At 42.0% G+C, this 22,548-nt stretch overlaps 2 protein-coding genes across 3 annotated transcripts in view; one reads left to right on the plus strand and one right to left on the minus strand.

Moving 5' to 3' along the window:
* The window catches only part of LOC137439894 (adapter molecule crk), a 51,030-nt gene extending 36,691 nt beyond the window's left edge, over positions 1-14,339 (minus strand). Inside the window, exon 1 of the mRNA XM_068136109.2 lies at positions 13,290-14,339. Coding sequence (XP_067992210.1) covers positions 13,290-14,063 — 774 coding nt within the window. The 5' untranslated portion in view covers positions 14,064-14,339. The remainder of the gene's footprint in view (positions 1-13,289) is intronic.
* A 64-nt stretch (positions 14,340-14,403) lies between these two features.
* The window catches only part of LOC137439888 (integrin alpha-X), a 175,630-nt gene continuing 167,485 nt past the window's right edge, over positions 14,404-22,548 (plus strand). For both annotated transcript variants that reach the window (XR_010987014.2, XM_068136092.2), the window contains exons 1-2: positions 14,404-14,518; positions 16,937-17,054. Coding sequence is in view for 1 of the 2 variants with exons in the window: in XM_068136092.2 (XP_067992193.2) it covers positions 14,477-14,518; positions 16,937-17,054 (160 nt within the window). In the remaining variant the exon portion in view is untranslated. The remainder of the gene's footprint in view (positions 14,519-16,936; positions 17,055-22,548) is intronic.

The following is a 22,548-nucleotide window of genomic DNA, read 5'->3' on the forward strand; positions in this document are numbered from 1 at the left end:
GACACACACACACACCGACTATGACACACACACACAACGACTATGACACACACACACACCGACTATGACACACACACACACCGACTATGACACACACACACACCGACTATGACACACACACACACCGACTATGACACACACACACACCGACTATGACACACACACACCGACTATGACACACACACACCGACTATGACACACACACACCGACTATGACACACACACACCGACTATGACACACACACACCGACTATGACACACACACACCGACTATGACACACACACACCGACTATGACACACACACACCGACTATGACACACACACACCGACTATGACACACACACACCGACTATGACACACACACACCGACTATGACACACACACACCGACTATCACACACACACACCGACTATCACACACACTGACTATGACACACACACACACACTGACTATGACACACACACACACTGACTATGACACACACACATTGACTATGACACACACACACTGACTATGACACACACACGCACTGACTATGACACACACGCACTGACTATGACACACACACACACTGACTATGACACACACACACACTGACTATGACACACACACACACTGACTATGACACACACACACACTGACTATGACACACACACACCGACTATGACACACACACACCGACTATGACACACACACACCGACTATGACACACACACACACACCGACTATGACACACACACACACACCGACTATGACACACACACACACACACACACACACAGACTATGACACACACACACACACACACAGACTATGACACACACACAGAGACTATGACACACACACACCGACTATGACACACACACATCGACTATGACACACACACACCGACTATGACACACACACACCGACTATGACACACACACACCGACTATGACACACACACACCGACTATGACACACACACACCGACTATGACACACACACACCGACTATGACACACACACACCGACTATGACACACACACACCGACTATGACACACACACACCGACTATGACACACACACACCGACTATGACACACACACACCGACTATGACACACACACACCGACTATGACACACACACACCGACTATGACACACACACACCGACTATCACACACACACACCGACTATCACACACACACACCGACTATCACACACACACACCGACTATCACACACACTGACTATGACACACACACACACTGACTATGACACACACACACACTGACTATGACACACACACATTGACTATGACACACACACACTGACGATGACACACGCACTGACTATGACACACACGCACTGACTATGGCACACACACACTGACTATGGCACACACACTGACTATGGCACACACACTGACTATGGCACACACACTGACTATGGCACACACACTGACTATGGCACACACACTGACTATGGCACACACACTGACTATGGCACACACACTGACTATGGCACACACACTGACTATGGCACACACACTGACTATGGCACACACACTGACTATGGCACACACACTGACTATGGCACACACACTGACTATGGCACACACACTGACTATGGCACACACACTGACTATGGCACACACACTGACTATGGCACACACACTGACTATGGCACACACACTGACTATGGCACACACACTGACTATGGCACACACACTGACTATGGCACACACACTGACTATGGCACACACGCACTGACTATGACACACACGCACTGACTATGACACACACGCACTGACTATGACACACACACACTGACTATGACACACACACACTGACTATGACACACACACACTGACTATGACACACACACACTGACTATGACACACACACACTGACTATGACACACACACACTGACTATGACACACACACACTGACTATGACACACACACACTGACTATGACACACACACACTGACTATGACACACACACACTGACTATGACACACACACACTGACTATGACACACACACACTGACTATGACACACACGCTCTGACTATGACACACACGCACTGACTATGACACACACGCACTGACTATAACACACACGCACTGACTATGACACACACGCACTGACTATGACACACACGCACTGACTATGACACACACGCACTGACTATGACACACACATATCCCGCTATGTATAGTTTTTATACACACTATGACTGACACACACACACACACACACACACACACACACACACACACACACACACACACACACACACACACACACACACACACACACACACACACACACACACACAACAACAACAACAACAACAACTAAACTTGTAATTTAACAACATGGAAGAAAGAGAAATAGAAAGACTAATTGGTGGAAGTGTTTCACTAACGACACAAGGTGCAGGTACAAACAGAGTCCGTCAAGCAATAACAAAGGAAATGGAGTAAAGGGTTTGTTTTTCTCTTTGGCTTGAGTGTGGTGTGGGGTTGGGGACATGGGAGTTACCTGGACTTTATAAATGCCATGTCACAACCAGACTTGCATTTTCGTGACTCACCTTTTGGACATGTGACTGAGAAATATGCACTTTTACACTTCCCTTTCAATGGGTATGTTATAATTACATAGATACTCAGATAGATATGCAGCTCGCATCCAGCTTGATATGTTATTATTACATAGATACTCAGATAAATATGCAGCTCACATCCAGCTTGATATGTTATTATTACATAGATACTCAGATAAATATGCAGCTCACATCCAGCTTGATATGACACTCGATTAAATAGATACTCAGATAAATATGCAGCTCACAAGCCTGGTGTTGGCTTAGCGGTTAGGGTGCCAGCTTGGGATCCGAGGATCCTGGGTTCGAATCCCGGTCGATCGCTGAATTAATGCCAGGGGGGTTGACTCAGCCTGTCATCCTTCCGAGGTCGACAAATTGAGTACCAGCTTGCTGGGATGCATGATCACGGTGTGTACCCCGATTTAGAATAGGTACACCGTATCCCTGCGCATCGTAAGAGCGTGACCAAGGGTTGGCGTCAGGAAGGGCATCCGGCCATAAAAACATTGCCTCAAACAGGGAACCATGATTGTCATGGGGCCCGCAAGGCTAACCCCCGCTCTAGCGGGGAAAATGGCCTTAAAACGATCATTCATTCATTCATTCATTCATTCATTCATCCAGCTTGATATGTTATTAAATAGATACTCAGATAAATATGCAGCTAACATCCAGCTTGATATGTTATTATTATACAGATACTCAGATAAATATGCAGCTCACATCCAGCTTGATATGTTATTATTACGTAGATACTCAGATAAATATGCAGCTCACATCCAGCTTGATATGTTGTTATATAGATACTCAGATAAATATGCAGCTCACATCCAGCTTGATATGTTATTATTATATGGATACTCAGATAAATATGCAGCTCACATCCAGCTTGATATGTTATTATTGCATAGATACTCATATAAATATGCAGCTCGCATCCAGCTTGATATGTTATTATTGCATAGATACTCATATAAATATGCAGCTCGCATCCAGCTTGATATGTTATTATTATTACATAGATATTCAGATAAATATGCAGCTCACATCCAACTTGATATGTTATTATTGCATAGATACTCATATAAATATGCAGCTCGCATCCAGCTTGATATGTTATTATTGCATAGATACTCATATAAATATGCAGCTCGCATCCAGCTTGATATGTTATTATTATTACATAGATATTCAGATAAATATGCAGCTCACATCCAGCTTGATATGTTATTATTGCATAGATACTCATATAAATATGCAGCTCGCATCCAGCTTGATATGTTATTATTATATGGATACTCAGATAAATATGCAGCTCACATCCAACTTGATATGTTATTATTGCATAGATACTCATATAAATATGCAGCTCGCATCCAGCTTGATATGTTATTATTGCATAGATACTCATATAAATATGCAGCTCACATCCAGCTTGATATGTTATTATTATTACATGGATATTCAGATAAATATGCAGCTCACATCCAGCTTGTTATGTTATTTTTTAATGGATACTCAGATAAATATGCAGCTCGCATCCAGCTTGATATGTTATTATTACATAGATACTCAGATAAATATGCAGCTCGCATCCAGCTTGATATGTTGTTATTATTATTACATAGATATTCAGATAAATATGCAGCTCACATCCAGCTTGATATGTTATTTTTAAATGGATACTCAGATAAATATGCAGCTCGCATCCAGCTTGATATGTTATTATTATATGGATACTCAGATAAATATGCAGCTCACATCCAGCTTATGTTATTATTACAAAGATACTCATATAAATATGCAGCTCGCATCCAGCTTGATATGTTATTATTGCATAGATACTCATATAAATATGCAGCTCGCATCCAGCTTGATATGTTATTATCAGACTACGGATTTTTATGTTAAGAAAATAGGCCTTTTATGTTTTGAAAAGCGGGATTTTTTTTTTTTTAATGTGAAAAAATCCCGAAATATTTTTTTCCCCCGTTTTATTCATTTTTTATTATTACCAAGTTTTTCAGAAATCAGTCAAAAAAAGAACAAAAAATGGTAAGCTTTTTCCTGCACAACATTAAGCACCCTGGGCTAGCAAACAGGTAAAAAATGACGTTCAGGTACCTTTATTGCAACCGCATTGTTTGATAAGTAGAGGACTAGAAGAAATTGACAAGACCCTTTTAGGAACGGTTAAAGTAGGTGTTTGAAATCATTATCTTGGTAATGTTCTCCTTGGTGAGGCGGTGTCGGTGGTCGGTGAGGACGTTTCTGTAGACGGAGAAGGACCTTTCCACGTCGACGCTGACGATGGGGCAGTACCTCAAGAGGGGGATGTCGGCAAGCTTGACTCCAGCCGGCACACCAACCTCAGATCCGTGCTGATCTCCATCCAGGATCAAAGCCACTGTCCTCAGCACACCAATGTCGGGATTGCGCTGCAGCACCGCCTTGAACTTGGTGAGCAGGATCTCCTTACGGCAGCCTCGGATCTTTTCGAGCTCCTCCTTGGCCTGATCAACGAGCTGGAAGGCCTTGGCCAGCTCCATGCCGGCCTCCTCCAGCTGCTTAAGGATCTTCGGGATGAACGACACGTGGGCATTTAAGAAGACCAAACTGAGCTTGATGTCCACCTTTCCGAACAGGCCCTTGGCACTCCGGATTGCCATCGCGTCGTCATCGTTCAGCTGGTCCACAATGTCCTTGACGGCCTCGAAGTGCTCGGCGTAAAACACCGCGGCGTCGATCCACGTCCCCCACCGAGTCAGAATGGGCTCCAGGGGGAGAGAAAGATTGGGCTGCTGCTCCCTCCAAAGGACAACACGCGACGGGGCTTTGACGAACACCTTCTTCGTCGTGGCAATCAGGTCGTTGACGTCCTTGAACATTTCTCGGACTGTCTCGCAGACACGGTGGAGCGCGTGGGCAATGCAAGTCACATGCAGCAAGTCGGGGAAGAGTTCCGTCAGGGCATGGCCGGCCTTGATCATATAGGCCGCGGCGTCGCTGACGAGGACCTTGAGGCACTCCGGCTTGAAATCAGGCCAAAGATAGCGCAGCGTGTCATTGATTGCGCGCACGATCTCCCCGGAGTTGGTCTTCTCCAGAAACATGCACTGGACGAGGTGGGGACGAAAGTACCCCTCCTTGGACAAGCGTCCCGCGATGATGTTGGCCACATATCGACCTGCCGAATTGGTCGTCTCATCGACGGACAGCCACATGGGCTGCTGTCCGAGGTCGGCACGGATCCCCGCCAAGGCCTCATCGTAGCACTTGTCGAGGTAGTGCTTTCGAATCCAGCTTTCATCGGGGATCTGGAGAGTGATGTGCTTCTCCAGGAACGACCGGAGGGCAGGGTTTTCCAATTTCGACCATGGGATGCCAGCGGCCAGCATGGCCTGGCACAGCTCCTGAGCCACAACGTCGCACTTGTGCCTCTTTCCGCCACCAAAGTCCTCCATGGTGGCTTGCGTGACCGTCCTCTTCTTCTTCAAGGCCAAGTTGCTCTTGTGGCGGTCTCCTCGGACATGTTGGGCCAGCTCAGACTTCTGCTTCGCCCGGAAAGTCTTTTCACAAGCTCGACAGAAAGCCGTGTCACTCGACACGTACTTGAAGGTGGCCCCATCGCCGCCAGCGTTGAATTCCTTCAGCCACTTGTCACGAAGAGCAGCACTCATCTTGATAGGAGACTTGTTCACACTTTGTGTACACTCTCTCACTGTAGTACACCGCCTCACTGCTGTACACGCTGGGAACGCAATGCACGCAAGTGGACGCAACGTTTTGTTTTTGAGATCGATCGCAGTTAAAAATTTCGATCGCAGTTTAAAATTTCGAAAAATTCCCTAATTTTTTTTAGCGTTGCCAGACATTTTCGACCAAAAAGGGCATTTTATTTTATTTTTCCCGAAAAAGGGCGAAATTTTAATAATTTTTTTGCGCGCAAAAAAGCCGTTTTATGTGAAAAAATATTTTTAATTTTTTCACATAAAAATCCGATGTGCAGTTATTATTATTACATAGATATTCAGATAAATATGCAGCTCACATCCAGCTTGATATGTTATTTTTAAATGGATACTCAGATAAATATGTAGCTCACATCCAGCTTGATATGTTATTATTATATGGATACTCAGATAAATATGCAGCTCGCATCCAGCTTGATATGTTATTTTTAAATGGATACTCAGATAAATATGCAGCTCACATCCAGCTTGATATGTTATTATATAGATACTCATATAAATATGCAGCTCGCATCCAGCTTGATATGTTATTATTACATAGATACTCAGATAAATATGCAGCTCACATCCAGCTTGATATGTTATTATTACATAGATACTCAGATAAATATGCAGCTCACATCCAGCTTGATATGTTATTATTACATAGATACTCAGATAAATATGCAGCTTGCATCCAGCTTGATATGTTATATGGATACTCGGATAAATATGCAGCTCACATCCAGCTTGTTATGTTATTATTATATGGATACTCAGATAAATATGCAGCTCACATCCAGCTTATGTTATTATATAGATACTCATATAAATATGCAGCTCACATCCAGCTTGATAATCTGAGTATCTATGTTATTATTACATAGATACTCAGATAAATATGCAGCTCGCATCCAGCTTGATATGTTATATGGATACTCAGAAAAATATGCAGCTCACATCCAGCTTGTTATGTTATTATTATATGGATACTCAGATAAATATGCAGCTCACATCCAGCTTATGTTATTATATAGATACTCATATAAATATGCAGCTCACATCCAGCTTGATAATCTGAGTATCTATGTTATTATTACATAGATACTCAGATAAATATGCAGCTCACATCCAGCTTGATATGTTATTATTACATAGATACTCAGATAAATATGCAGCTCACATCCAGCTTGATATGTTATTATATAGATACTCATATAAATATGCAGCTCACATCCAGCTTGATATGTTATTATTGCAAAGATACTCAGATAAATATGCAGCTCACATCCAGGTTGATATGTTATTATTACATAGATACTCAGATAAATATGCAGCTCACATCCAGCTTGATATGTTATTATATAGATACTCATATAAATATGCAGCTCGCATCCAGCTTGATATGTTATTATTACATAGATACTCAGATAAATATGCAGCTCACATCCAGCTTGATATGTTATTATTACATAGATACTCAGATAAATATGCAGCTCACATCCAGCTTGATATGTTATTATATAGATACTCAGATAAATATGCAGCTCACATCCAGCTTGATATGTTATTATATAGATACTCATAAATATGCAGCTCGCATCCAGCTTGATATGTTATTATATCGATACTCAGATAAATATGCAGCTCACATCCAGCTTGATATGTTATTATTACATAGATACTCAGATAAATATGCAGCTCGCATCCAGCTTGATATGTTATTATTACATAGATACTCAGATAAATATGCAGCTCGCATCCAGCTTGATATGTTATTATTACATAGATACTCAGATAAATATGCAGCTCCCATCCAGCTTGATGTGTTATTATTACATAGATACTCAGATAAATATGCAGCTCGCATCCAGCTTGACATGTTATTATTACATAGATACTCAGATAAATATGCAGCTCACATCCAGCTTGATATGTTATTATTACATAGATAATGAGATAAATATGCAGCTCACATCCAGCTTGATATGTTATTATTACATAGATACTCAGATAAATATGCAGCTCGCATCCAGCTTGATATGTTATTATTGCATAGATACTCATATAAATATGCAGCTCGCATCCAGCTTGACATGTTATTATCACATAGACACTCAGATAAATATTCAGCTCGCATCCAGCTTGATATGTTATTATTACATAGATACTCAGATAAATATGCAGGTCACATGCAGCTTAATATGTTATTATTACATAGATAGTAGATACTCAGATAAATATGCAGCTCGCATCCAGCTTGATATGTTATTATTACATAGATACTCAGATAAATATGCAGCTCGCATCCAGCTTGATATGTTATTATTATATGGATACTCAGATAAATATGCAGCTCACATCGAGCTTATGTTATTATATAGATACTCATAAATATGCAGCTCGCATCCAGCTTGATATGTTATTATTACATCGATACTCAGATAAATATGCAGCTCACATCCAGCTTGATATGTTATTATTACATAGATACTCAGATAAATATGCAGGTCACATGCAGCTTAATATGTTATTATTACATAGATAGTAGATACTCAGATAAATATGCAGCTCGCATCCAGCTTGATATGTTATTATTACATAGATACTCAGATAAATATGCAGCTCACATCCAGCTTGATATGTTATTATTATATGGATACTCAGATAAATATGCAGCTTGCATCCAGCTTGATATGTTATATGGATACTCGGATAAATATGCAGCTCACATCCAGCTTGTTATGTTATTATTATATGGATACTCAGATAAATATGCAGCTCACATCCAGCTTATGTTATTATATAGATACTCATATAAATATGCAGCTCACATCCAGCTTGATAATCTGAGTATCTATGTTATTATTACATAGATACTCAGATAAATATGCAGCTCGCATCGAGCTTATGTTATTATATAGATACTCAGATAAATATGCAGCTCACATCCAGCTTGATATGTTATTATTACATAGATACTCAGATAAATATGCAGCTTGCATCCAGCTTGATATGTTATATGGATACTCGGATAAATATGCAGCTCACATCCAGCTTGTTATGTTATTATTATATGGATACTCAGATAAATATGCAGCTCACATCCAGCTTATGTTATTATATAGATACTCATATAAATATGCAGCTCACATCCAGCTTGATAATCTGAGTATCTATGTTATTATTACATAGATACTCAGATAAATATGCAGCTCGCATCCAGCTTGATATGTTATATGGATACTCAGATAAATATGCAGCTCACATCCAGCTTGTTATGTTATTATTATATGGATACTCAGATAAATATGCAGCTCACATCCAGCTTATGTTATTATATAGATACTCATATAAATATGCAGCTCACATCCAGCTTGATAATCTGAGTATCTATGTTATTATTACATAGATACTCAGATAAATATGCAGCTCACATCCAGCTTGATATGTTATTATTACATAGATACTCAGATAAATATGCAGCTCACATCCAGCTTATGTTATTTTTAAATGGATACTCATATAAATATGCAGCTCGCATCCAGCTTGATATGTTATTATTACATAGATACTCAGATAAATATGCAGCTCACATCCAGCTTGATATGTTATTATATAGATACTCATATAAATATGCAGCTCACATCCAGCTTGATATGTTATTATTGCAAAGATACTCAGATAAATATGCAGCTCACATCCAGGTTGATATGTTATTATATAGATACTCATATAAATATGCAGCTCGCATCCAGCTTGATATGTTATTATTACATAGATACTCAGATAAATATGCAGCTCACATCCAGCTTGATATGTTATTATTACATAGATACTCAGATAAATATGCAGCTCACATCCAGCTTGATATGTTATTATATAGACACTCAGATAAATATGCAGCTCACATCCAGCTTGATATGTTATTATATAGATACTCATAAATATGCAGCTCGCATCCAGCTTGATAGTTTATTATATCGATACTCAGATAAATATGCAGCTCACATCCAGCTTGATATGTTATTATTACATAGATACTCAGATAAATATGCAGCTCGCATCCACCTTGATATGTTATTATTACATAGATACTCAGATAAATATGCAGCTCGCATCCAGCTTGATATGTTATTATTACATAGATACTCAGATAAATATGCAGCTCGCATCCAGCTTGATATGTTATTATTACATAGATACTCAGATAAATATGCAGCTCCCATCCAGCTTGATGTGTTATTATTACATAGATACTCAGATAAATATGCAGCTTGCATCCAGCTTGACATGTTATTATTACATAGATACTCAGATAAATATGCAGCTCACATCCAGCTTGATATGTTATTATTACATAGATAATCAGATAAATATGCAGCTCACATCCAGCTTGATATGTTATTATTACATAGATACTCAGATAAATATGCAGCTCGCATCCAGCTTGATATGTTATTATTACATAGATACTCAGATAAATATGCAGCTCCCATCCAGCTTGATGTGTTATTATTACATAGATACTCAGATAAATATGCAGCTTGCATCCAGCTTGACATGTTATTATTACATAGATACTCAGATAAATATGCAGCTCACATCCAGCTTGATATGTTATTATTACATAGATAATCAGATAAATATGCAGCTCACATCCAGCTTGATATGTTATTATTACATAGATACTCAGATAAATATGCAGCTCGCATCCAGCTTGACATGTTATTATCACATAGATACTCAGATAAATATTCAGCTTGCATCCAGCTTGATATGTTATTATTACATAGATACTCAGATAAATATGCAGGTCACATGCAGCTTAATATGTTATTATTACATAGATAGTAGATACTCAGATAAATATGCAGCTCGCATCCAGCTTGATATGTTATTATTACATAGATACTCAGATAAATATGCAGCTCGCATCCAGCTTGATATGTTATTATTATATGGATACTCAGATAAATATGCAGCTCACATCGAGCTTATGTTATTATATAGATACTCATAAATATGCAGCTCGCATCCAGCTTGATATGTTATTATTACATCGATACTCAGATAAATATGCAGCTCGCATCCAGCTTGATATGTTATTATTATATAGATAGTAGATACTCAGATAAATATGCAGCTCACATCCAGCTTGATATGTTATTATTACATAGATACTCAGATAAATATGCAGCTCACATCCAGCTTGATATGTTATTATTACATAGATACTCAGATAAATATGCAGCTCACATCCAGCTTGATATGTTATTATTACATAGATACTCAGATAAATATGCAGCTCGCATCCAGCTTGATATGTTATTATTATATGGATACTCAGATAAATATGCAGCTCACATCCAGCTTGATATGTTATTATTGCATAGATACTCATATAAATATGCAGCTCACATCCAGCTTGATATGTTATTATTATATGGATACTCAGATAAATATGCAGCTCACATCCAGCTTGATATGTTATTATTATATGGATACTCAGATAAATATGCAGCTCACATCCAGCTTGATATGTTATTATTACATAGATACTCAGATAAATATGCAGCTCACATCCAGCTTGATATGTTATTATTATATGGATACTCAGATAAATATGCAGCTCACATCCAGCTTGATATGTTATTATTATATGGATACTCAGATAAATATGCAGCTCACATCCAGCTTGATATGTTATTATTATATGGATACTCAGATAAATATGCAGCTCGCATCCAGCTTGATATGTTATTATTACATAGATACTCAGATAAATATGCAGCTCACATCCAGCTTGATATGTTATTATTACATAGATACTCAGATAAATATGCAGCTCACATCCAGCTTGATATGTTATTATTACATAGATACTCAGATAAATATGCAGCTCACATCCAGCTTGTGTTATTATTACATAGATACTCAGATAAATATGCAGCTCGCACCCAGCTTGATATGTTATTATTACATAGATACTCAGATAAATATGCAGCTCGCACCCAGCTTGATATGTTATTATTACATAGATACTCAGATAAATATGCAGCTCACATCCAGCTTGATATGTTATTTTTACATAGATACTCAGATAAATATGCAGCTCACATCCAGCTTGATATGTTATTATTATATGGATACTCAGATAAATATGCAGCTCACATCCAGCTTGATATGTTATTATTACATAGATACTCAGATAAATATGCAGCTCACATCCAGCTTGATATGTTATTATTATATGGATACTCAGATAAATATGCAGCTCACATCCAGCTTGATATGTTATTATTATATGGATACTCAGATAAATATGCAGCTCACATCCAGCTTGATATGTTATTATTACATAGATACTCAGATAAATATGCAGCTCACATCCAGCTTGATATGGTATTATAATTATTACATAGATACTCAGATAAATATGCAGCTCACATCCAGCTTGTGTTATTATTACATAGATACTCAGATAAATATGCAGCTCGCACCCAGCTTGATATGTTATTATTACATAGATACTCAGATAAATATGCAGCTCGCATCCAGCTTGATATGTTATTATTACATAGATACTCAGATAAATATGCAGCTCGCATCCAGCTTGATATGTTATTATTACATAGATACTCAGATAAATATGCAGCTCACATCCAGCTTGATATGACGTCACCATTTAGGAAGGGCGTAGCTTTTCAAAGTCCGTCACTGCGCCAGACTTGCTTCGTTTGCCGGCCGTTGCCATGAGAAACGGCTGGTGCTCTAAAGCTCCGCCCAAAACGATTAGTTCATTCATATTGGACGAGGGTGACACCTCATCTCGGTTCATTTAGCTATACTAGCAATCCATCATATGTGCACATGGGCGGAAAATGACAACTGCTCCGTCAACTTAAATTTAAAAGCCATCACCGTTTAAGCAAACAGGTACACACAGGTACACAGAACTCACGTTCAAAGGTAGTGCGGTCTTGTCATAGGCGTTGGGAACCCGTTTCTGGATGACGGCCGCGTACACGGGCCCGTTAGTCAAGCTCGGGAGCGGCACACCTATGTGCTGCGGCTGCGCGTACGGTCCGGGATCCGGGCTACACACGGAGCCGGGAAGCTGCGGGGATCCGGACGTTATACTGTGACGGTTGTTGGTGTTCATGGACAGGGGGCGGGTGGTCGCCCTCTCTACATACGTCACCGGGATCATACCGTTACGACCCTCTTTATTGCGGGCGCTCCACCACTGGTCCTCGGGTTTGGCGATGATCGTGAGGATCTCGCCCCGTTTGAACGGTAAGTCTTCCTCGTCCTTCCCCAGGAAATCGAACTTGGCTCGAACTTTCTCCACGACCGCGTCGTCCGTTCCTTTGGACGAAGGTTGCGCGGGTTGATGCTGCAGCTGAAGCTGAAGCTCCGGGGACTTGCGGCACGGCTCGATGAGCGTAGTCGTGTCCAGGTAGTGGATCTTGTAGAACTCGAGCAGCGCCGACAGGTCCTTGAACTCCTGGTCGCCGATCTTGAGCAGCTGTTTCTGCTGGATCCAGTTGATGATGTAGTGGGAGACCCGGGAATTCTCGCTCACGGACAGCACGTAATCCCCCGGCGACGTGGTGCTTTGCCGCACCAGGAACGTACCGTGCCTGGAACCCTGCAAGAGCTTCTGCGTTTCGTTCCTGCTGATCTCCCCGAAATACCAGCTCTCCTCGTCCGTTGGCTCGAACGTTCCTGCCATGGTGCCCGAGCCGAGGGGCCTAGGCCACGGCACAAGTACAAAAGTAAGAAATCCCCACGGATCGAGGCCTCGCGATTAGCAACGGACCGCCGACGAACACCCGGTGGAAGAACGCATTCTCGCCACCATGTCGAACGGACGATTCCGTCGGGGACGCCTTGTCCTGAAAAACTCGACAAGATTCTCCGGCTGCTGCGAATGCACGCAGGACGGCGATCGCCTCCCGCCCAAAAAAGATGGCGAAAGGGCAAGCCGCACTGCGACCCAAAATGCACCGCGTTGGACGCCGAGACCCGGATCTAGGGGGATCTTCTTCTTCAGCCTTAACGTCTTTGTTGTCGAATGGATGTTGCCGTATAAAATGTGCTGCTAGTTTATCTCGGTTGCCGGCCTTGGTTTCGAATTCCGGCACAATGGACCCAGAAAAGATAAAAATTAAAAAACCTGCCATTCTGGTATGTTGTCAACAGGTGGGATCGCATCATGGAGCACGCCATTGTAAAGATGAGACCGACATTGATGAACTTCTTGATTGTCGTTTAAACGTCACAGACTCACAGTAAAGTATATGTCGAATAAAAGTAGCAAATTGAGACGGTACGATAGCTGTCGCCAACACGTCTACACTCTACATTACATGTAAAGTACGGTACAATGAAAATTATCTGAGGTAAATAATAAATGTATCGATTAGAGTAAATACCTGAGGTAAAATACATCACTTTATGTGACGTAAAGTATAGTAAATTATCTGAGGTAAAATACATCACTTTATCTGACGGATAGGAAATTATCTGAGGTAAAATACATCACTTTACCTGACGTAAAGTATAGTAAATTATCTGAGGTAAAATACAGTAAATCATTTGGAGGTAAAGTACAGTAAATTATTTCGGGGTAAAGTACATTAAATCATTTGGGGATAAAGTACAGGAGATTATTTGGGGGTAAAGTACAGTAAATTATCTGAGGTAAAGTACAGTGAATTATCTGAGGTAAAGTACAGTAAATAATTTGGTCTTCTAGTTCTTCAGTGTTTTAGCTCTTCCATTAACCTTGACTACGTATACAAAAAATATCTGAGGTAAAGTACAGTAAATTATTTGAGGTAAATTATCTGAGGTAAAGTACAGTAAATAATTTCGTCTTCTAGCTCTTCAGTGTTTTAGCTCTTGTTACATGCTCCTCCCTGACCCCTGGTCACGGTGTACCTCCGAGCCCCGAGAGGAGTCACGGCAGAAAAATGTGTTATTCTGTATGTCAAAGATCAATGGAGAAGCCACCCCAATTGTTACTCACAAACAAATATTGTATTAAGATCACACAAGAATAACAGTACAACAATAATAGTAATCAAAAGTACAATCCATGTCCTATGATGGTACCATCAGTTTCGTAATATATAACTCACTGTGCTCCAAGTGAGTGAACTAAGAACATTCCCCAATGTCTCTTATTCCCGGCTTCAAGCCAAAGTTGATTCGCTCCAACGATCGCCAGAACGATGTCCAATCGAGACCCGAATCCCGTGCGGATGGCAAGTACAGTCACACAGCTAAAGCTGCACAAAGGCGCCCTCAAGGCGGCTGGGAAATCCAAAGGCGCCCTCCAGGCGACTGGGAAATCACACCCTCGGGTATGGACTTTCACGGCTCACAGTCGGCGAACCGCAAATTAATCTTCAAAAGCCACGGTGCACACACATACACCAGATATGTCTGAAAGCGGTGAAAACGGCTGACAAAGCAAAGAAACCTTGCTCGACGTGCGAAGCGCGCGAGTCAAAATGGCCGACAACCCGTTCTTGAGACGTAACGGCCCGACGATAATTCTCCTCGGAATCCACCGCCAAAAACCTGGCACGCAGGTTGATCGGTCACAGCGATGACAACTCTGTCGCAGGAATCCCTTTCCCGGGAAACCCAAAAGTTCGCTAGTGACTCCCGTTCGACAACGTTCGCTTCAGAACTCGGAGCGGCTCGGCTTTCTTGTCCGACTCACGTGCTCCGCCTTCTTTCTCCCCTCTTCCTCTTCGTCGCCGTCCGGTTCCTGTTTCATTTAAAACATTAACCTTTTTACCTTTTGACAATAATAATTGCTATTTCCCTCAAACAACAATAATAATAATACATGGACCCAGAAATGTTTCAAGTGGATGAAAACCACAACAACGGAAGTGACGAATCCGTAACACTCTTCCATTAACCTTGACTACGTATACAAAAAATATCTGAGGTAAAGTACAGTAAATTATTTGAGGTAAAGTACAGTGAATTATCTGAGGTAAAGTACAGTGAATTATCTGAGGTAAAATATATCACTTTATGTGCCGTAAAGTATAGTAAATTATCTGACATAAAATGCATCCGTTTATCTGACATAAAGTATAGTAAATTATCCGAGTTAAAATACAGTAATTCATTTGGAGGTAAAGTACAGTAAATGATTTGAGGGTAAAGTACATTAAATCATTTGGGGATAAAGTACAGTAAATTATCTGAGGTAAAAGTACATTAAATCATTTGGCTCTTCTAGCTCTTCAGTGTTCTAGCTCTTCCATGAGCCTTGACTATGCATACAAAAAAAATTTGAGGTAAAGTACAGTAAATTATCTATGGTAAAGTACAGTGAATTATCTAGGGTAAAGTAAAGTAAATTATCTGGAGTAAAGTACAGTGACTTGTCTGAGGTAGAGTACAGTAACTTATCTGAGGTAAAGTACAGTGAATTATCTGGGATAACGTATAGTAAATTATCTGAGGATAATTACTGTACATTTTCTATGGCAAAATACAGTAAATTATCTTTGTTAAAGTACAGTGAATAATCTATGGTAAAGTCTATGGTAATCTGTGGTAAATCTACGAATGCAGGCTCCACGCCGCTATGCTGCCCCACATCGTGCTCAGCACATGTGTGCCCCGCCGCACTTTCCTTGCCATGCTGTCAGCTCTGGATGCTGCCGTCGCAAACATCACCAGGTCTCTTCAGGTTTGTATTCCACCTTAAACACTCAAAGGTATATTGTTACTTGTTTCATGCTAAGTTTATGGGGCCGTTCGAACTGCTTAGAGATGTATGCATACTTACCTGTTCCGCCTTTCTGATCCTGTCTTCAGGGAGAACAGCAGAATACTTCTTTACATTGAGCATTAATTATTTATTTTCTGTGCGAATGCAACGAATGCTAGCACATGGGACATCCGGATTACCGTCTCTCTGAAGGACCGCACACTCACTGATGCAACACCCCACCTGTGAAACTTCACTAATAAATGCAAGCAAATGTGGGGCCACACAAAGTATCTTACACGAAAGTGGCCTGGGTTAATTAAATATACTGAGGCAATTAAAGTAATTGAAAACCCTGAGTCATTGGTGCCATCACCAAGTCGGAGTGGAGTGCTTTGGATGGGTTTTTTGTTTTTTTTTTGGTATGCAAGATCGAGGCTCGTGCAATAGCTAAAATAATAAATGCCGCTAATAAAAAAGTTAATTAGAATAAATAAATAAATAATTAAAATAATAAAATTAAAATAACAATAATTAATAATAAAATAAATAATTATAAATTAATAATAATAATAATAATAAGAAATAAAATAATAATTAAAATAATTATTATTATTGTTAAAATAACAAATAAATAAATAATAATAATAATAATAAAATAATAATGAATTAATAATAATAATAATAATAAATTAAAATAATAAGAGCTAAAAATGTAAATAAAATAATTTATTCAAATAATTTAATAAATAATAAAATAATAGATTTTAATAAAATAAAAGTGATAGATATTGTCGATGAGCAGTGCTGCCGACACCATGCAAGTGAAAAGAAAACAAAAGCACTTATATGCAGGGAACCCACAGCGTGACTTGTAATGTGCACATCCTGTTCCACTTTCAAGTACATCATGCTTAAATCTCAGCATGGAAGTTTTGATTGCAATCTGTAATCGGGGCCAATGATATCCTTACCCTTTCCTCTGTCCCAAAAGCTGATATCTGAATTTCATTTATCCCATAAAAGGAAAAGGAAACACAGATATCGGCTTTTCCATTTGTGACTGGCAGCTTTTTGTGTGCTCGTATCTGTGCAGTCGACGTAACATAGGAGCCGCAAGTGGTCCGAAGCCGATGTTTTCCTGCTTTGTTTGGATCATACAACTGTATGAGGGAGTGCTGAGAGGCAGAGCAGTCTGAGTCTGGGTAAGAATCGGAGGCAGGGACAGCGATCGAGATAGCTGGTGGCAAAACGGGTGTGCCTGGTGGCAATGCTATTGTAACGAATGTGGAAACGTTACAATGTGAACGTTACAAAAGTACGGTAACACCCTGTTAATGTAAATAATGGTCGCAGTCGGCGTCCTAGTTAATTCCATGAAACTTACACGCAGGTCACGATATATCTTTTAAATAGTGTATTTCCTTATTCCATGTAGGCTAAATATGTGTTTCCCACTAGATTGACTTTGCATTGTATCAAACAAAATAAGCGTAGGCCCTTCCAATTTCCCCAAAACCTCCCTTCCAATTGCCTTCCGCATGTTGGGCGGTTTTCTTCAACCACCATTGGCCACGAGGTAGGGTTGGGGAAGAAAGGCGTGTCTCCACCTCGTCCTAAGAGGGAAGGAGTGAACCAGCCCTAAACAGCCAATCAACACCGCGGTGAGCGACCCGGTAGGCGTGCCCTCGGAGCCGGCGGCTTGATTTCGCCCGAGGTGATAAAAGCGACTGTAAGGGACTGCTTTAAGAGATGACTTGGAGATGACCCTGGGAGATGAGCAAAGAGGCTGCACCAAAGAGAAGCGGTGAGATGCGAAACGCTCCAAGCCAAAGAGGAGAGGTACTCGGCAAGGAAACCAGCTTTGGAGAGACGCGCTGAAAGGAGGGAGACGGCTCCACCCCAAGAAGAGGAGCAGGTGTGCCAAACCAGCGCGTGACGTCTACCGCAGCGGATACACGACAGAGGGTTTCCCGCCAAAACCGCGAGGAATTGCGAACTGCGGCCTCCCGACCTTGCCTCCCTCTCAAGCAATCCATCTCAAGCCCTACCTGCCTGCAATATCCCCTGTGTAAGTGTGAACGTCCTGTCCTACTCGTTGTCTTGGGGCTAAGTAAAAATGAATAGTGTAAGTTAACGATTCGCTGTGTTACTGCTTCTTCCATCCATTGCTTGTGTGTGTATAATAAAATCTGTTCTTCCTCCGTATTCTTCTTCTTCTTCTTTTTCATTCTCTTTCGGTCGCTTTAGAGATTTCCCGATTGAATATCTGTGGGGCGATCTGGTCAACGTCGGGTGGAATCGGGTAGTAACTGTTCGGACGCGGTTAAATACACCACCGCTCGGTCAATATAACATCTAAAAGCCGCGTCTGTAACAATTGGTGTCGAGGAGTTGGATTCGGACCTGGGACTAAATTTGTTAGGCCCAAATTTTGGAACACCAATTGTACCATTAGGGTAACAATTGGTGTTGGGAAGTAGAATTCGATCCGGAGCGCGTTTCACGCGCTCGAAATTATAACGGCGAAATTTGATTTTGTTTTACGAAAATATAAAACCCGAATTTTGAGATCGCGCCATGGACAATCAAGGCGATCGGATGTCGGTGGGGGAAATAGACGGGTTAGGGGTAACCCAGGACTTAGGGAAAGAAAGGGAGGAGGAGAGCAATGAGGAGGCGGTTGAGGGGGTATCAGGTGCACAAAATGGCGCTCTCGCGCACATGGTTACAGCGGCACCAAATTTAGCCACGCCCATGGTCGCGGCAGCCGAGCCAGAGATGCCAGAGTACATGCGAGTCTTTATGATCCAAATGATGGCAAAAATGGATGCCCAAAATGATAAGTCCACCCGAGAGCGAAGAGAAATGGGAAACCAAATGGGGGTAATGGGAAACCAAATGGGGGTAATGAGGGACGAAGCGAGGGGTACCGGTGAGAAGTTAGACAACGGGATAAAAGAGGTAAAGAATGGGTTAACGGGGGTGGAAAACAGAATGGCTGCCCAGGAGAATCAGTTAGAGGGGGTGAAAAATGGGTTAATGGGGTTAGAAAATAGGATGGAGGACAAATTGCGGGAGATAGGGGAGCAATCCGCCCGAGAAATTAAACAAATGGGAGAGCAGATAGAGGAGGTAAAAATCGGGGTAGAAACCAAACTGGATGCTCAGAGGGATGAATTGGGACAGATGAGGGTGGCATCTACAAAAGAGATGGAGGAAATACGACGAGGGGTAAGTGAGGAGGTTTCGGGGCTACGCGAGGAGGTAAAGCGAGGGGAGAAGCGTATGGAGAAAGAGGTGAGAAATAATACGGCCAAGTTACAAGGGGGAATAGAAGATCTGACGGAGGAGGTGGAACAGCTGACAGAGGGACAAACGAAGTTAGTGGAGCAGGTTCAAAGGAACACTGCAGTACTCGGAGGGTTAAAGGCGACACAAAAAGAAATTAAAAATGACTTGATAGCGACACAGAGGCAATTTCAGATGGTACGGGAGGAACTGACAATGAGGGTGGACGAGGTGACAGAGATAATGGAGACAAAGGACCGGCAGGTGAGGATGCACATAGAGACGGTCACGGTAGCCCTAGAGGACGAACTTGAGGAGACGCACCGAGAAATAAAAGAGGTTAAACAAAAATTAGAGGAAGTGGAAGAAGAGGTGAGTGAAATTAAGAAGAGACGGACAGAAACTAAGAGAGAGATAAAGGAGGAAGTCATGGAATATGTACAAGGTCGGTGCTCAACTCATAATGTGATGCTCACTAACCAAATAAAGAGTTTGCAGGTGGCAAAGGAGGTGCGGAGACGAAGTACGGAGGTGAGTGGCAATGTATATGATGTGAGGAAAGCTTCAGTCGGCTTGGGGATTGGTTTGGATCCGGGTGTTCGTGAAAGGCCATTGGTGAAGTGTGTGACAGGTCAGGTGTGCGAAAAAAGAGGTGTGCGAGAATGTCCGACCATGGGGTGTGTGAGGAAAAAGTGCACGCCAAGGAGTGAGTGTGCTGTCAAGAGTGAGTTGGTCGAAGCGCGTGTGCGAGGGGGTACATGGAAGCGCGGTGTGGTAAGTGTTACGGAGGAAGTAACGAGAGAGTGTACACCTGTGGTGAGTGTTACAGAGGATGTAACGAGAAAGTGTACGTCTGTGGTGAGTGTTACAGAGGGTGTAACGGGAGAGTGTGCGCGAGAAAGGTGTGTAACGGACAGGTGCATGAGGAAAGAGTGCGTTGTCAAGAGTAGTGGTGAGAGTAGTGAGAGTGACAAGGAGCGTGAGTTGGTTGTGACAGGTGAGCGAGGATGTACACCTGGAATGGAAGGATGCACACCTGGAATGGTAGAGCGTGTGTGGGAAGGCACATTTGAGTTGGTAGTGAGGCACGTGGTTGGGTGTGCGAATGAGAGCACACCTGTGATTGTCACAGAGGAAGTGACCGAGGAGGGGGCGCGAAGAGGTGTGTTGGTGAGGTGTGCGACCAACGAATGTGTGCCAAAGTGTTCGGTGGTCGGGTTTGTGACCAAGTCGGCGAGCGGAATGAGTGTACCGAGGTGTGTAAGGAAAGGTACGAGGAGAATGGGAACAGCTGCATGTATGAGCAAGAAAGGGGTAGCGTATGCATGTAAGCGTCCAGGTGAAGCGTCGACGGTAACCAGGCTAGAGGTTAGAACGACTTATAGCCGAATCAGGCCCTCGGTGCGCGTCGGGCAGCTTCGCGTGCCGCGAGGACCAGCGGGGATCCGAACCACGGCGGTTTCGAAAGAACCGCCGTACGCGATCCACGCTGTGCCTCGCTTGGAACGGCCGCGGCCGGGCTCCACTAGGCGGAGCGGGCAGCTGGATAGGAAGGGTCGTTATGGCGACCAGGTTTTGTTGAGAGGTGCCGGCAGGTCAAGATCGGGACATTGGATGGCTCCACGCCGAGGTGGTGCGTGGGATCTCGGCCCGGGTAAGCCCCCGCCCCTGCCCCGAATGCGGGACGCATCCAGCCGCCGGCACAAAAGAATCCGCGTTCATTGCTCGGCTGTACGAAGCCGGGATGTAGACGTGAATTGGCGCACCGAGAGGATGTAATAAGTAGACGGGTGATGGTGATAGTGATAGTGATTTAAAACGAAATTTAGAAAAGTGAATAGAATTGGCAGTAAATGAAATTTTTTTGAATTGGTTGGAATCTGGACGAACAAAATTGATAGTGAGAGACCCCCGATGTGGTGGGATGGCAAATCCACCATCCCTCACAGAGTGGGGGCAAATGCGCAATAGTTTATGGGGTGGCTATGACAACCGAGCCAGGGAGGGCTTGGATAATTGTAGGGATCTAGCGAAGATGACATTAGGTAACGTTAAGGTTAGTTAGTGACTGATACCTGTAGTGGGGACGCAGGTAGATTAGTGTGGATTATAATGACGTGGGAGCGCAATAGTTTAAGGGACGACTGGGAAGCGCAAGTTTCAGAGGGGAGTAGTTAGCTGA

Source organism: Myxine glutinosa, chromosome 14, assembly GCF_964187855.1.
Source record: "Myxine glutinosa chromosome 14, kmMyxGlut1.1, whole genome shotgun sequence".
NCBI classification, from domain to species: domain Eukaryota; kingdom Metazoa; phylum Chordata; class Myxini; order Myxiniformes; family Myxinidae; genus Myxine; species Myxine glutinosa.